Consider the following 18,098-nt stretch of genomic DNA (forward strand, 5'->3'; position numbering starts at 1 on the left):
ATAGAATTGGGAGGAGATTTAGCAAGATAAAAAGAAATATTTCAATATTGCATTAGGCTTTGTTTCCAAATTAAGTACTTTTAGTGTGGGTTGAAGATGACATAGGAGCTGCAGAGCATGTTGAATTGATCTTGCCAGGTATGTGCCTGCATGGTGTTGCCTTTTAATTTAGTAACTGGAGAATTAATCTGTTCTGGTAGTGCAAACAAGTTATTTAAGTAGGAGTCTAGAAGAGCTACCATGTTCTGGTTGGCTAAGACTTCTTAGGAACAAACTAAATATCAATATAACAAGAATGACTAATCTGCTTCCCTTTCTGCTAAATTAATGTGAAGGCAGAGGTATGCATAAGTTACACAGCTGGTAGCAAAGAGCTGGTTAAGATGCTCCCCAGATCTGTGAGTCTCTGAAATACTTTTCAATTAAAAAAGAAAATAAATAAAATCATTGTTACTCCATTACAAAGAGAGATCTTGAATGATTACAACCTTTCAACGTGTTTTGTAACTTGGAAGATTTTATTTAACAAAATATTTTTTCCCCAGAAAAGGCTTGGGGGAAACTTTGTCTTATAAGACATAGCAGGGAGGTCAGAACTAGATGACCTTAAAGGTCCCTTTCAACCCAACTAGTTCATGATTCTATGACTGTGCAGAATGGATACTCTGTGATTTTTCAGTACCTGAAGGAATCCAAGTGGGCAAGAAGAAAAACACAAGCTGGAAGCGTTTCAAGTAGGCTTTCATTCTTTCAAAAATCACAAAACAGAATGAATATCCCAGTGACAATTTTCTTCATTTTCCAATATTTCTGTTTGGCAACAGATAAAAACAAATATTTTGATTTGTAATTAAAACGGAGAGAGGGAAGATCACGTGCTCCATGCTGACACTTCAAGATCACGCTCATTTTTTTTTCCCATAAGGAGTTGCAGTCCCTAGTGTCCATACTGGAGATTCCTTGGACAGTACAAATGGGAAGAAAAAAAGAATTCCCTGGGTACCATGAAACGAGTCAGACTAGAAGTGCATTTGTTCAAAACTCTTGGTTGCTTGAGCGTATAGGATGAAACCGAAGTGCATATAGAAAGTAGAAACACTGAAAAAACATTATTAAATTACTTTTATCTTAAAACCTACCATTACTGGTCACTGTATTCGAAAGCCTTCATTCACTTTGGATGTAAACTCAATTGAGTTAAGATTATTATAGAGGATTAATTTTTGATTTAACTTGCACTCAACCAGCTCATCCCCAATGAATGATTCCAAAGATGACTGCTCCCTGCAATTTGTGAGTCTTAAAGCCTCCCTCATTGTCCGAAACACTGTTGGAAATCACCTAGAGATGATAACTGATGGAAACATTACAGACTATTTTCTTTCTTACTTTCTTTCTTACTTTGAATCAGTAACACTCAGGAGATACTAACACTCTTCATTTTTAGTCTGCTTAGTTCTACGTGAACACATGCATATACTACACTGAAGTATCTCATTTGTATACATCAGGCTATCTACATTTTACCACATGGAGGTATCACACCATTATTAGCTCTATTCCTTAGATAAACTGAGGTTTGCTTTAATCTTCCTTCTTGTGCATGATCTTGCAAGAGAAATGAGGCTTTCCTACAAAAGCCCTGTTTTTATGTGTAAATATATCATTTGATTACACACTTTATTTGGTCTCTACGTTATCATGAATATTTCTGATCAACGTTTTATGGATTAGGTTTAGGACTTGTGAGCTTTTTCAGATTTCATCTGTTTGCCACACCATTTGCAAATACTGCATTCTTTGTTGATGTAGATTGGTCTCATTTACATATTTATCACACTTTCAAGGGTATTTTGCTGTAGAATGTCCCCATTTCTTCACCACATTCTAGTAGTACATAGATACTCTTTCAAACTGAGCTCATTTCCATTAGTAATTATTTTGGCTAACAATAAATCGCCACTTAGAGACATTCTATTCAGTGTAATGGTTAATTTCATAGATATCTGGCATATGGTTTCTGAGTAATTAAAGACAATGGGAGCAACTTATAAAGCACTTTTGCAACCCACTTCACAGTCTAGGAAGCTGAATGTTTTTTTTCCGTAAGGACTATATTTAAAGGAATTCAGCATGACTGGGAAGAAACAAGTTCCAAAGGAACTGGTGACACAGCACTGATCTTTTTCCTAACTGGTGATTCTTCATCACAGAAAACAATACTTTTTATTTTCTCTATTTTTTTTTTCATTAAAAACAAACAAACAACCACAACCACCACCAACAAAATACTCTCTTCTGTAGTTCTACATGCTATTGACCAAGACCCATTGAAATCCTCTAGTATCTTCACTTCCTACACTTTCTGGTGTGCTCACCTTCCTCTATATTCTTAAACAGAAGCACGAGGCAATAAAAGGTGAAGACAACGCAGAGAAATGCAGGCAGTTTTGCCCTTATAAAAACAGAACTGAAAACAGCACTGATCTTGAAGCGCATTTCCTCACTGTTGTTCAGGCCCTTCTTGGACAAACAGTATATTTGCAACCCTCTCTAGTGAAGGTACAAGCACGGAATGAGTTTCTAAAATGAAATAATTTTGAAAAATACAACATGCCCCATGCTCATATTTTACACTGAATTTTGTCTTTTCTTACGCTAGCATCAGTTAACCTGTAGAATTCTGGTAGATAAAGAATTCCAGGAAATGTATTTACAGTAACTGTTGAGTCCCAGCCTGAACCACTGTTTGATCACCTGGGGAAAGGACCAGATCAGCCCTGGGAGTGCAGGTAAAGGAGTGGACCCTGGCTGCATCTCTGGTTGGAGATCCCTTCCTTGTGGAGTTTCTATCACAAGCATAGATCTTCAGAAACAGGTGAGCACTTTTTCTTTTGTACCATCCTCCTATTGCACTAGTCCCTTTGCTGTTATAACATATGATCAAGCATTTTCTTCCTTGTCTTGCAGGGCTTCAATGCATTCACCACAGCAGACTAATGGGTAGCTGATACATCTGTTCATCGAAAATGCTCATAATTGTAACTCCGGGCTTACTTGTAAAATTCACAGAAAGTAGATGCTTGCTCTCTCTATGTTCTAAGAATTTCAGAGCTATCCTGTGCAAGAAGCTTCTCACATACTCCCAGACACTGGCTGCAACTCTTTGTGTGCAATTGCAATGGCACTCCCTGCTGAACCACTCCTTTCACCAAGGGCAGCCCAGCTACTTGATACAAAAAGTATTTGTGACAACAGTGCTTTGGAACATAAGCTAAAAGATGGAAAACTTGTTTGTTTTCTTAAATAGAAAGATGAAACTAAGTGGAGCTTAGAGACAGGGGTTACTCACGGGCAGTAAAAGAAGGAGTTGTAACCAGAAATTGCTGTTTAAAGTATAATGATTGTGTCTTGATAAATATTGACAAAATACATACATTTTCTCTAGGTCATGAAGTCCTGTGAAAGCTCCCTTTGGAATGACTCTCATCTTGGTGAGGACAAATCTCCTGAAAATAAGAGAAAATGGGGTGATTATTCACTGTTCACAAAACAGGACTGTATGGCAGCCTTGCCAACACAGGAGACACCTTTATCCCTGATACAAGGAGAGTTTCCAGCCTGAAGGCTTCACAGCTGAAATACAGCTATAATGTTTGCAGGCTTCGTGGGACTCCAGCTGCCTGCCTGGACCAAAATTACAGTGCTGTGTTGGGTTACCTCTGGTGCTTCTGGGGAAAGATTATCAATCAGTGAGTTGCAAGTTCCCTGCTGGCTTCAGTAAGAAATAAACACCTGGTCACTGCAGCTTTGCTGCACAGTTGGAGGGCACTGTGTCTTTTTCATCTCATCCTCCCTTTTGAGAGATGCTCAAGCACAGGATGAGGCAGCCCTGTTGAGTTTGGATTGGGATGAGTTGCTTAAACAAGGCAGTAAGGTGCTACATGCATGTTTGTGCAAGATAAGCCTTAACCCACTGCACAGATAATTTAAGGAGTCAGTTTGTATCTCCCATCAGTGCCACTTTAATACTTCTTATTGCTTCTCACAGTCTCTCTTCTAATTAGTTCATAATATGCCATAAAATTGAAACTTTGGAATACACAACTCTATTACATAAGGGCCAAGATAATACTTTAATCATTTTTTAAAGGTCACAGAAAATGCTTTATGAAGAATAAATGTTTGAAATATCAGATAAACCTTGTTGTTAACCTGAACTCATCTTCATTTATCACAGTAAACAAAGGACTACAAAACATTAAAACATAAAACAACAACCACCACCAACAACAAAAAGAATATTAGAGTATCTACTGCACCTTAAAGAAATGGGAAATCAGGCTGGTACTGCCTGCTGTGTAGTCCTGCACATTTTAACACAATGCTTAAAAACTAGAAACATTATACCTTGCTGTTTACATCAACTACGTATAGAATCCTTACTTATTTTTTATTTCAGCTGTTGAGTTTAGAATTTTCATATGAGTGCATCATTTTTTAATCAAAAATTAGGAAAAAGTATGTAATATTCTGTTGGAGCACCATTTTGATAGATTTCTGTTTTGATTTTTAATTCTAGATCTTCTGCAGAATCTGTTTCCTCATTTGGATTATCAAATTTCAAGTTAGCATTTACTTATACATGACAAAGTCAGTGCACAACTCATTTAGCTCTAGAGATGTCACTAGGATTATGCTAGCAGTGAGTTTTGCCCCATCCTATTTTAAGCACTGATATGTGTGGCTGTCTCAATCTTGAAAGACTGGTATTCCATTATTCTTGCACTATTATTAATGTAAGTTAGAACGAGCTTCTATATACTGTCACACAAATATTATAGCGTTGAGATCATTATGCAAATGTCTGAAGGATTAAAAGGCTTCCAGAAAAGGCCTAACCTGGATCAAGCAATTTGTAAAGGCCTGCTAAAAGCACAGTCAGTATAATGCATGCAAAGCTATGTCTGTACTTTCAGAATTCAGATATTGGATCTGTGCAGAACGCTCAGCAGGCTTAGTGCTGCAAAGCTGAACCATCAGGCAACTGTTTAACTTTGATTTACTTTGAAACCTTTCCTAACCTCTCCTTTGTAGAGACATGCCTAATTTTGGCACCCTAGAAAGTGGGCTCAGTCTGAAAAGCCACTTACATATCTTTATGGCCGCACTCTGAAATAAATCCTCTCTGTAGATCATCAATAGATTTGCAATTCTTTAATTAAACACTGGCCTATACCATTCCTTACCACACAAAGAATTTACAGCCTGATTGTGACACTAATTAAAAGAAGGGAACTTCATTCATATATAAGGTTACCTGTATAAGTAATGCTACAAGTGCATAGAAGAATCAAACCTTGGGCTTTGCTGAATAGTCTGCAATCCTGTGCTAATAAAAAGCCAGAATTCCATGCCTAGTGCCCTGGAGCAGTGAAGGTAGAACTCAAGTTTAATAACTGAAGTTTCACATTCCATTTCATTAAATTAAGGTTAATTGTTTTTAAACATCCCCAAGTAGGCTAATAAAGTCAGCTTTAATGTTAAAACTAATACTGAAAATTAGAATCAGATACCTGTTGAATTATCAACTGTGCAATGGAGTCCATTACAACTTCAGCACATGGTGTGGAATTAAAAACCCAAAGGCAGGTGCCTGGCACAGGGCATGAGGAAGGTTAGACTAAGGATTACGTGATCCAAAAATCTGTACCTTGTGCAGGCAGTTACATGGATGCACATCTCATCTCCAAAGCACCCAGGTTTTCCATACCCTCAACATATACAAAAAAAAAAAAAAAAAAAAAAAAAAAAAAAAAAAAAAAAAAAACCCAGAAAATCCCCAAACCAGCAACAACAAAAATCCAGAAAGAGCTCTACTCATGGCACCTTTACTGGGATGGCAGAAGGCTTCGTACTCCCTTGATGCTACCCCAGCAGCAGAAGGACAGACACAGGGGATGGAGTCCCAGCATCAAGTCCCTCCCTCACCCCAAATGGTTCTCAGCAGCCAGGAACCTCTCTCTGTGCCCTACTGCAGGTGAAGCATTGTGCAGCCATGGCTATGAAACTCCTTGTGCCACCAAGGAGAACAAAAGAATGCTTAACCCTAGCATTCTTTTAGAGACATTACAGTTAGATTTGTTCTCCCTTGGACAGGCTAAAAAAAATAAATAAATATATGTAGATATAAGTTGAAAGTTCATCGATGTTAGTGTTATCATTTATGCTACAGTTCATCCTAGAAGTCCTTGCAAGGTCTCCATTGTTGGAGCCATCAAAAGCTTAACATGTAATAAGGAAGGAAAGAAAGGAAACATGGCTACCTTTCATTTTATCTGGCTGAAAATAAAAGAATGGTATAATAATGATATTGTATAATGATATAATAGCACTAAAAATGCTTATTGCCTATGGAGAGCAGTATAAGCTAGATTTTAATCTGGCCCATTTCTCCTGTGGAACCCCCGATGTCCAGAGAGGATATAACTCTCAGTTTAAATACTTCTGTTGAAGGTCATTCTTTGGGATCTTACCAACAGAAACTGAAGTTAGTTACTACTGGCATGCAAGGTCAGATATACACCTCACATATATATATATATATATATATATATATATATATATATACACACACACACACATACATATATATACATATATATGCACACACATATATACATATAGGTATATGTATAAGCAAGTTACTGCATATATAGGCACCTAAATATATGGTATTGCATAATATTTTAACGATTTTATCCACTTCAGTTTTTCTAATTGAGAATAATTGTTTTCTGTTGTGTGGTAAAATATTGTTACATCTGGAGAGATAATTAATCTCATGCAAGATCAGGTCATACTTCTCTGTTCTGAACATGCCCAGTTTCTAAAGGTTTTCCCATGTACCACCTCTAATTTCTACCTATCCACATCTCTCTATCTATATCTATCTATACCTATCTATCTATCAATATGCCTTTTATCACTTTTAGTTAATCTCGTGAATGGCTGTGAGTGAATTTTTCCATTACAAAACTACTAAAACACTGTTGCTAATTAAGGCTAGGCCTGTCAGAATTATAGCAGAGCTGTCACTTACTGTTTTATTTACATATGCACATACATCTAAACCTGGTTATTTAAGAGGGCAAGGTCTAAGTTGATATGAAGCCACTGACACAGATGATTTGCACATTGTATTACAATGAAGGGCATACAACCCAAATATATCTCAATTCTATATGGCTACATTAGTATAAAAGAAATATCATAGTGCCAAGTTTATCTCTAAGTGTGTAGAAGGTGATGCAAGAAAAAGAAATTAGCAGGTAGAGGTAAAATGATCCTGAATAACTAAGATTTTCAACTACAAAGAGATGTATGAAACCTTTCCCTAAAACAGAATGTTCAGCAGCTGAAACAGTTCCCTGAAACTCCCATTGTGTAGGTGCCCACTCTTCCCAGCTCCCTTCCCTGGATAATGCCCCCCATCACCAGCCATAACCTTGACCAACAAACAACTGCAACAATTATTGGAAATTAGGCTTGTCAAAAAAAACCATTAATTTCTGCTTCATTCAACATGGCTGAATACAGTTCTTACAAAACATCTGAAAACTCATTTGTCTTATCTACACAGTTAATCAGAAAGTGTGCGTCTTGTAGAATTACCTCCCTGTAATTTGCAAATTCATGATGTTTAAATGAACTATGTCAAGAAGACAGTATAAGCTTTATCATAAAGATCATAAAGACCAAAGGAAAACAAAACAAAAAAACCTAAAATATCCCATGACCATATTGCTAAATCACTAAATCAAGTTCCAAATAAATAAATACAACAGGATGTCGAAACCCATTTGACTTCAGTCTCCAAGCCAACAGACTGATGTTATCGCCATCTAATCTTCTGCAATACCATGCATTTTGTTAGACCAAAAGATTTACAACGATATTTAATTTGTTCTTGTTGTAATTATTTTTGGTTGTTTCTTTGTTACTGCATCTTGCTTTGGAGATTTGCTGTAGATCCCAGCACACAAGTCTGCCTTGTATCAGGAGAAGACAGAATGAAATGATGCTACGACCTATTTAACACACTCTTGACAAAATACAAGAATCAACAAAATTCTGCCTGTGTTTATTTGTGGTTTTGCACAATGAGTCAGTGCAACAGTGAAGGATTATTTTGCTTTTCATGCTGTAAGTGGAAAAAAAAGAAAAGAAAATAGACATTGCTGACTGTGTCTCAGGTGGTGTAAATAAACCTGGCTGTGCCAGCTTGGCCCTAATTTTTATCCTAATTCTCACTGGATTGAATCATGAAATTCCTTTGTACTTAAACGTGATTTCATTTAAAGTTGTGAAGAACATCTCTAAGTCCACAGCTCATTGGAATGAGTTCTCTGATTTGGGTCTCATAAACACAGGAAGAGAAATGTGCAGACATACACAAACAACAGCATTTTCCCGGGAATTAGTCATAAAATACATGCGTATTTTAATATTTTGAAATACATGAATGGATTATTAGCAGAAAAAAACCAAACAACTGCTAATGTAAAAGGTCAAACCCTTCTTTGTTTATGGCAACAAATCTGATTTTTGATTTTGGACTAGAAATTCACAAGTTGAGCTAAATAATTCTAGCAGAAGTCAACGAGTAGCTGACTGCCGCCCATCAGTTCTTAAGAAGAGCTCAGTTGCCACCTAGGCCTTGAGTTCAGCTTTTTTTTTTTCTTAAAACATTTATTTTATGGCAGCTGTTTCATGCTTTGCAACATGGTGTCTAGGTGACCCAAACCAAGGCAGGCAGAAGCCTCTGACCATGCAGAAGTGCTTTTCTCAGCATGCACACAGAGCTTGGACAGGCTTCAGACCCCGTGGATCTTGAAGCATGAGTTACAGTCTGTTCATCTACAAGCAAAGGCACAATGGGTCAAAGTCTCAAGTTCCTTTCTCAAAGCATAATCAAAGTTTAACATTTCGAATTTTAACCTTTCTAAAAATTGTTTTCATAGATCAGAATGAAAATCGGCTGTCTTAAGTGGAAGATTTCTGAAATCTAAAAAGCAGTTTCCAGCTGCTTTTGGACATATACGCTTTTGGACCCATAGGGTCTCCCCTACCTATCAGCAGACAAAGAGGAGTCCAAAATACACAAATCAGACCCCAAAAAATCGTTAAACTGGCTTCAAAAATCATCAACCCCACTACACAAAAACTGCTTTCATTTCCTTTCTGGCTTTCAAGCCTTTCTATCACATTCATATCATGTATAAAAGACATTTTCAGCTGCCAACAGGTAGCTGAAAAAAGACACTTCCTCAATGAGACCATCTAACAGAATCAATGGACAAGATAAAGGTCACAGAATCATAGAATGGCCTGGGTTGAAAAGGACCACAGTGATCATCCAGTTTCAACCCCCCTGCTATGTGTAGGGTCGCCAACCAGCAGACCAGGCTGCCCAGAGCCCCATCCAGCCTGGCCTTGAATGCCTCCAGGGATGGGGCATCCACAGCCTCCTTGGGCAACCTGTTCCAGTGCGTCACCACCCTCTGGGTGAAAAACTTCCTCCTAATCTCTAACCTAAACCTCCCCTGTCTCAGTTTAAGACCATTCCCCCTTGTCCTATCACATCCACCCTCATAAACAGCCATTCCCCCTCCTGTTTATATGCTCCCTTCAAATATTGGAAGGCCTGGTTAATGTATTTTTTAAAGGAGACATCAGGTCCTGACAAAAATTTAAGTCAATTCAGAACTTAAAAAGAACTGGGTACAAGAAGTTCTTACAAGCCTCTTGGCACCTTTCCCCCTTAATTCTCAAGAAAAATAATTACATCTGCCTTTGCTATACAAATACAAACCAAAAGATATTTCCTTAGACCACAAAGGAAGTTTGTCAGAGGGTCAGGGCTGGAAGCCAGAGCTCCTGAGTTTCAGCCTCATAATCAAAAAGTCAACCTTCTTTCTTTTTTTTTTTTTTTTTTTTTTTGTCTTTCTAGCTCCACCAAAATGGAAGAAATTGAAGCAATCTTTTTACAGCTGGCAACCACAAATAGCAATAAGCAAACTGATGAAACATTAAAATTTTACAAGAAGCTATTAGGGTGAAACTCAAAAAGCGTAAGGCATTATAGCTGCATGCAAGCCTGCATACTTTCTGAAGATAGCAGAGACACTATACTTATGTTTAAATGAAAAATGCACAATAAATCTGGGGGAGAGCAAGATGTCCTTCCAGGTATGCAACTCAGGAACCATTCCAGGCCTGACAGTAATGTAAGCAGCAACCTCTGAGAAAGAAAATATTTTCATTTTAGCACTATTAAACAGTGAAATGTACAGACAAAGTAAACACAATTAGAACTGTGATGATACGGTTATTAGTAATGCCTTTCTGCTCTGAAGGTCTGACTTTAAAAGGTAACATGTGCAGCCGCATATGAAAAATCACTCTTTAATCTTTACTAATGGTGTCCCTTAAAACCAATTTCCTTTTCTATTTTGAATTAGAAGTACAATGAATAGTAATTATGGCATTTCTATTTGAAATGGTGATAGCACTGAATATTTGCTAGGCAAAATAATTCCACCTAACTACAAAAAGCTGAAGGAAGGCATTTGAGGATCCTACAGTTGCTGTTCCATTGGCATTTTACTTGTGAGGCACCCACCATACCATAACAGAAACAAGGCACATCTCTGCCTGCACTGCTGAGGTCCTGTTTCCCTGACAGAACTGTAATGCTGAACCTTGCTGTAGGGGTTGCTTTACTCCCAAATTCTCACTTAGGTCAGCTAATAAGCTGCATGATATACCCCTCAGCAGTTAAGAGGGAATATGGAGAGATCAGGAAGGACACAGAATTATAGTGAGAAAACAAAAAAGCATCATTTAAAGCACCTACATGACTGCAAAAATGATCAAGAAATGTGCTTGTAAGCTTACTCCCCTCCTCTCCTTCTTAGTTTTCCAAGAAAACATGGTATGTTTAGTCTCAGCACTGATACACTTTCATTTCAGGACAAAGCATCCACTGTCCTCAGTAACATACCCCTACTATGCTTCAGATAACTTCTTTCTGAGGTCACACGTTCAGGCAGTTAAAAATAAACCTCCAAAATGACTTTAAATACCTCTGCTTGAACAGAGTGGGATGAATTTGGACTCTGGGGGTTTAAAAAATAAATAAATCAGAAAGAAGATGGAGAGAAAAGTAAATCCCAAGAATCACAGTCGGGAAAAGAGATAAAACACCACACTGCTGCTCGGCTTGAGATGTTCAGTGCTCCTCACTTGGTGTAAATTCTCCACCTCATTAGGCTGAGATGCTTTACACTGAGATAAAGCTGGAGAGGAACTGAGTTCTACAGAGTTGTGATTATCCAGGCTAGTTGCCTGGATACGTCAACTCACTTTGCAAAGTGTCTGACAAATGTTATAGTGAAGATTTAGATGCAAAGCAGCAATGTACAGCAGACGCAACAAACACAAATGACATCCCATGAGTAGAATGACTGCAGATCACCCTCTGACACAGGGACATTGGTTCCCACAATACAGACACACAGAGAATAAAGATTTGTCACCAAGTATGAATTGCAAAAACAAACAAGTCCTCGTTACATTCAGAGAACAGGCTCAAAGTTACCATACTCACATCCAAAAAGAGTTCAACTGTCAAGAATGAGTTGCCCACAAAAAAAGCCAACAGTATGCTTGAAAACTCAGTCAAAACTGCTCCTATTAATGCGAACAGCATGCAGTGAAAACTGTTTTGTGTAAGATAAGTAGCTTATCTGAATGAAGTTACTCTGTCTCTGCTGTAGAAAACCAGAAAACAGCATTTGCTTTACTTTTACAAATAGCTGCACTTTATTAGTATTGATTATCCTGGGAGACACTACACTACATTTGGAAGAGCACACGCTTCTTTCTGCTTATTCTCATAGGCCTTTGAGAAACACACAGCATGTGAAATATACACTACTTCCTTGAAAAGTGACCTTAATATCTACAACTATCTTTACTGTGATGAACCATTAAAAATTCATCCACTCTGAGCAAACTCTCTCTGTTATGTCTATTCATATTGATATCTCTGCATACTTTCCCAATAAAAGGAGCACTGCACAAGTCCTGGGTATTTTGTTCTTCCTCAGCATGTTCTATTTTATGTTCTTTGCTGTGGGCAACTTGTCAAGGCAAAAGGGGTTACAGAAAATGTCTACAGCCCAAGGCTTTGTATGTATTGTCTTCTTCAGAACTTTCTTCCCATTTTTTATTTGGAGCAAGAATAGACATCACACTCACACACAGCTCTATTCTTGTCCCAGGAATGAGTTAAAATAGATCATACTCCTCAGAAGGGAGAGGAACAATGGTTTGTTCATTAGTACAAGTTATACCAGAAAGGTGATAGGTACCCTTTGCAGTCTGTTCCATGCCCACTGCCCTCTGGGGTTCTTCATCTAGATCCTTCACCAACCTGTGGTCAGTCAGAGCACCCAGATCCCTTCCCATGGGGCTGCTTTCCAGAATCTCATCTCTCAGTCTGTACATACATCTGGGGTTGCCCTGTTCCAGTTGCAGAATCCAGCATCTCACTTGTTAAGCTTCATACAGCTGGTGATTGATTAGCTCTATAGACTGTCAAGTATCATGCTTTTTAATCTCCTTTCTCCCTCATAGCCTCATAAGCACAATACCTACTTTGTTTAGTGGGACACAGTTAAAATCTCATAAAATAAAACAATACAGAGAAAAGATACTCAGTGGTACTTAACTCGACTAACACACACAGCCTAATAAGAAAGGGAGGCTCCACCAAATATTTAGATTTATTTGGATACACGAAGGCTTGTTTGAAGTTGCAATGAAATACCTGATTCTCCCAGATACCAGAGTGGTCATAAACCATTTAAGGAACAGCACCTGAAAAAGTGATCATACTTTTATCTTTTTCCTCTGGATCTGAGTGCAAGCTTCGAAAAGGCAAATATCCTTTCTGATGTCTATTACATGCTAATACTTTCCAAAAAGCATCATGAGCACCAAACACAACTAACTCAACTGGCAGTGTTGGGAAAACAACTACTCCCAAAGCAGCATATGAATGGCACATCCTCCACTGTTCTCAGGGTGACAATTAGACTTGTGCTGACACAGTTAATACAGAAATATGCTGGCCTAATGCCATATGGTCCCATATCTTATTCTGTTGAGTGAGGCATTTCCATCCTTTCACATAATAAATTGTACGTTTGCATTTTAGAGATGTTTTGAAATAACCACCACCAAAAGCAGCAAAAAGCCATCTTTCATTTAGTTTGGCACCACACAAAGACACAAAACCTTCTGTTCGTGCCCTCTGGTCAGGTCTTCCTCTGATCTGAATGTCCCAGCTGACTATTGCCAGGAGGCAGCAGCTGGCTCCTGATTGTGCTGCTGCCTGTGCAAGAGAAATAAGGACACAGCACATTGAACATGTGAGCACCAACAAGATTAGTCTGAGCAGTATATTCCTGTGTGCATATGAGAGCTTCTATAGTCCTTGCACCTCAAAGACAGTGGCCAAGATGAAGTTTTCTACTTGACTGGCATACTTTGCACATTTTATTTATGTCCAGTAAGCATTTCTGTTTACTTTCATTGCTCACAATTGGTTCTCTTTTTAGCTGCCCAGTATCCATGACGAGAACTTTTTTCAGTTCATGTATTAGCTATTGCTGAGGGAAACATTCACAGAGATATGAATTGCAGGTGGATGGGCTCTTTCCAATTTAATTCTCCACTCCCCTGACAGTTTCTTTTCTCCCTCACAGTCTTTCTCAGTTATTGAGATCTCTTCTCCATAGACATCACCAATCTGATAAACAGAAACAAATGATGAAGCCAGGAATCTTATTACTTCTTCTTGTACTAAAATAAAATACATATTTTCATTATTTTAGAAAAGGCTAGCTCACCACTTCAAATGCTGAGTTTATCTTTTGAACTTCTAATAAACATGGATTTACCTTCAGATGTCATAATGATGAACCTGAACAGATACAACCACCAACCTTACAAACGCTACCTATATTATCTCATTTAGTACTGACATGTCTCTTCCCAGTAAAACATAAAGAAAATCATGTACTAGGGTCAAGATGAGATCTTTAATGAATTTGAAAGCATTTATTTTTGTTTCAGAAAAACATCAGCTTGACCAGAAATTATATATTCAGGATGAAGATATGCTCTGTGTTTTCAACTTCAGAGTGCTTCTCAAACATGAGACCTCTGTAGAGCACTTTAAAATAATGGATGCACATGGTCCTGTTAAAGATAGTGACAAGATGGTGGAACCAAGATGGGAGAAACTTGACCTATCAGGTCACAGATGCAGGCTGTGAAAGACTCCCTAAGAAAGACACTAGCATTCATGACAACACATAACCTTAGTGAGTGAAACCTTTACTTTTGTCCTCTTCCTCTATAACTTATGTAAAATTGGATAGCACCCGACTGGAATAAATGAGTATAGATCTAAGTTATTAAAGTGATGGAAGCTCATAAATGGTATTCTGCAGAGGTCTTCACAAGGCCTGAAAACCATAGACAAAAATGATCTGGGAATGGAGTAAGGAGCAAGGTGACAACTGTCCAGTAAGAAAAGAGCTGGATAAGAAGAGCTGCAAGAATGGAAAAACTTCATTCTTTGCATAACATTTAGTTAAGCTATGTAGCATTTTGCTACAGGACACTGTTGGTGGTTGATGTCCAAGGAGAAATGTATAAATTCACATAAGTGAAATACATGAAGAAGTCTGACTACCAAAACATGACACCACTCAAGGTGTGCCTGAGTCAGACAGGGTTGGAGAAACACCTATCAGAAAAGCAAAAAAACACTGCAACACAGCCAGCATGGGACAGCTCTGCCAAAATGGGACTCACCATTCGATGTACCCACATCAGCAAACAACATTTGTTCTAGCACTACTGGAAAAAGGTGATCTCAGTCTCATTGAAGTGTTGAAATGTTCTCTGATATTTGCAGCTAGAGCAAGTGTTTGTGTCTCACAGAAGAAAAGGTTGCTCCTTAGGTTAAAACAATTAAAAGATTAGTGCCCTCCCTCTGCCAGCAGATCAAAAGGTAAAACTGAATCAGGGTTAATGCTTTCGGCATCTCATCCAGACTCTTATTTCATTCCAAAGAATTGGCTCTACAACACATTTCTAAAAATAAATTCCATCAGAACACTTTAGTGTTCTTTAATAATGAGAATATTAAAAGAACATTTCAGCTCTCCATGAAGTCTTTTGAGGTCATTTTGCTAATCTTTTTAAAGCCAGGAGAAATATGCTGCTGATGTGAAGTTTCAAGTTCTTACAGTCCTTTCAATCTCTACCTTCTTTTATTCCTCAGACCAAACCAGTTTCCTCAAAACCATTTCTCTTTGAAGCTTTCTGCTTCCCGCTCATTATACTGGAGTGCAGGACATGATCTGCTGCAAAATAGCCAGGGAATCAGAAACCAAACAAGATTGGAGTTTCTTTTCTCATACATAGGTGCTTCAAGAAGCAAGCTACTGACCACCGGGCAATATCTCTGCCTCAGCTCACCACCCATGGACACCACAAACTGTCCTCTCCCCAGACACACACAAAACCCTGAATTTTGTACCAGGGGGAAATAACAGCAGCAGCTGGAATAGACTTGGCCTTGTAATTCTCCCAATGCTTAAAGGCTTTCTGTGACCCATTTGCTGTACTGTTTCTCTAATTTTTCCTTACCTTTTTCCATATAAAATCTTGCACAAATACGAGCCAGAGAAACTTTCCTGAGCTCACTTTGCATATCACAAAAAGGAATCCAGATCACATCGCTCCCACTTGAGGTGTGAAATTAAATGTGTCTTTTTGTGTTTTTCTTTTTTTTTTTTTTCTTTTTTTCTTTTTTTTTGCTGAGAGAGATGGAAGAAAAAAAATAAGGACACACAGAACAGAACTCTGCTTGAAAACAGAATGAAAATAAATCAGCAGTGAATGGATTAGCTTCAGATCAGACTGCCCAGAGCATCCTGATCTGGAACAGCATAGCACTCAGGGTTTATGTAACTTGAATTAGTTCTAATAAATAGAATCAATAGCTCAAATTATGATGAAGGACAAAAGCACAGATCAAATCGATCAAGGCTGTAGCTTATCATTTTAAGCCAGGGGGTCTCTTCTCTTGTCAGAAGGAGATAAGGTGGTGCAAGAAGCCTCTTGCAGCTTTTTAGTATCTCTCAGAACAGCTGTACACAGAGTTGGATGCAGAGCTATAAATGTTTCTGGGTATCCAAACACAAACACAGCCTCCCTTTCTTTTTCCTTTCCTCTGCAGGGAAAATAAATAACATGAATTCTTTGTCCTGGGAGTAAATGCAGAAATCTACAGGGAGAACAGAACAAAATGGACAGAGAAGCACAAAAAATCCTTCATTACACACGGAACTGAATGCACAAGTGAAGAGATTTTAGTTCATCTCTCTGGAAACGTGGCCTTTTGTACATCAGCTTAGGTTAGGAAGGGTTGTTGGGGTTAGGAGTTTCCTCTCACCCAAAAGAGCTGGCCAAGGTTTATCCACCAGAGGGGAGCAAGAAGGAATTAAGTTTGATCAGCATGAGGCATTTGCACCTATATAGCCTGCTTCCTTCCTTCCTATGCTTCTTGCATAGGAACTCTGCTTTACACAGGGACTGCTTAGGTCAGTCAGAGCTTACAAGCTCCAGGGCCAGGTGACCAAAGATCATGTCAACAAATGATTCCTACTCTGTGTTGCATGTATTCACCCAGACACACTGATGCTCACAACAAGGGCTGGTCACCAGCTCCATCAAAGCAAGGTAGGGGTACAACTCAGAGATACTGCCGCTACAGAGCGCGCTCTGATCTCCCTTAAAAGGACAGGAAAATATGAAGAATCTCAGCTGCTTTATTTCTCTGGGTAACAGGGCGATGACCCTATCTCACATAAGCTTATTTTGATTAATAGTGGCCTCCTCCCCCAGACTGAAGCTGAGGAAAAGCACACTGCAGCTCCAAACAGCTTTTCAAGTCTCAGTTGGACTCTAGGTCACCCACCCTGGGTCTGGATGTGAGTGCTTATACCGTTCAGCAAAAGGACATCACCATGAGCTACTCATTCGTTGCAAGGTTTTTAACTCAAACACCCAAGCATTAACATGAGTGCAGTGCAGGAAACTAAAACATTAAAACAAAACAATACAAACAAAAAAAACCCCTCTGCTTTCCCCCCTTCTGATATCACCTTCTTATTACCGTTAAGCCAAGTCCTAACTAAGAGCCCTGAATTTATTTAATCAAATACTGTGTAACTGAAGAGCTTTTTGGCACACCGCATGACACCCTAGAGGTGTGAGAACAATGCCTGGCACTGATAACCTTCACTAACTCCCTTTCATCCTCTGGCTGAAAAGCTTGCATTGGTTACACGGGCTTTGTGCCCACATATAGTACATAAGAGTCTCATTGCTGTAGCTGAATTATAGATAAACAGAGAAAGAGGAATAATAACCTTATTATAATACAATATGTGACAGATGCACTACTGAGCATCATTCACACACTCCAGCGATAGTTCAAAGCTGATCTAGAATAGCCATACACCTTACAAATAAATATTCAAAGGGGTTTTAATCTTCAAGAACATAACATTGAATATCTGACAGAAAATTCAGTTTAGATCTCTAAGCAGTTTTTATTACATTTCCATCAGAAGCAGATTTCATAATGTTTTATAGCAAACAGTGCCATTGCAGAAGACAGGGAACTTCCTTGGCAAAAGATGACAGTGATGAACTGCAAGCCTGACAAATATTTTTGAATTTATTTGATACTGAAACCTCTGCTCTCTTTCTATCCCCCCTGACACTTCATATTAAAGTTTCAATACGAATATAAACATTTCCAGCAGGCACAAAGTATGAGGCAGCACATCTCACCACTCCAAAGACATCTGCTTAATTAAAAGTAATGATAACTTGCTGTGACAGAAGATAATTAAAGGAGTATAAATTGTATAGTAACTTCATTT

At 38.4% G+C, this 18,098-nt stretch overlaps 1 protein-coding gene across 25 annotated transcripts in view; it reads right to left on the minus strand.

Annotated features, from left to right (window-relative positions):
- Window positions 1-18,098, minus strand: part of FSHR (follicle stimulating hormone receptor) — a 91,599-nt gene that overhangs the window by 41,597 nt on the left and 31,904 nt on the right. For all 25 annotated transcript variants that reach the window (XM_085542739.1, XM_015856891.3, XM_032443700.2 and 22 more), the window contains exon 2: window positions 3,438-3,509. In XM_085542739.1, the coding sequence (XP_085398865.1) occupies window positions 3,438-3,490 (53 nt within the window). In that variant the 5' untranslated portion in view covers window positions 3,491-3,509. The remainder of the gene's footprint in view (window positions 1-3,437; window positions 3,510-18,098) is intronic.

The sequence above is a fragment of the Coturnix japonica genome, chromosome 3, assembly GCF_054131305.1.
Source record: "Coturnix japonica strain WE chromosome 3, WE-NBRP24, whole genome shotgun sequence".
Lineage (NCBI taxonomy): Eukaryota > Metazoa > Chordata > Aves > Galliformes > Phasianidae > Coturnix > Coturnix japonica.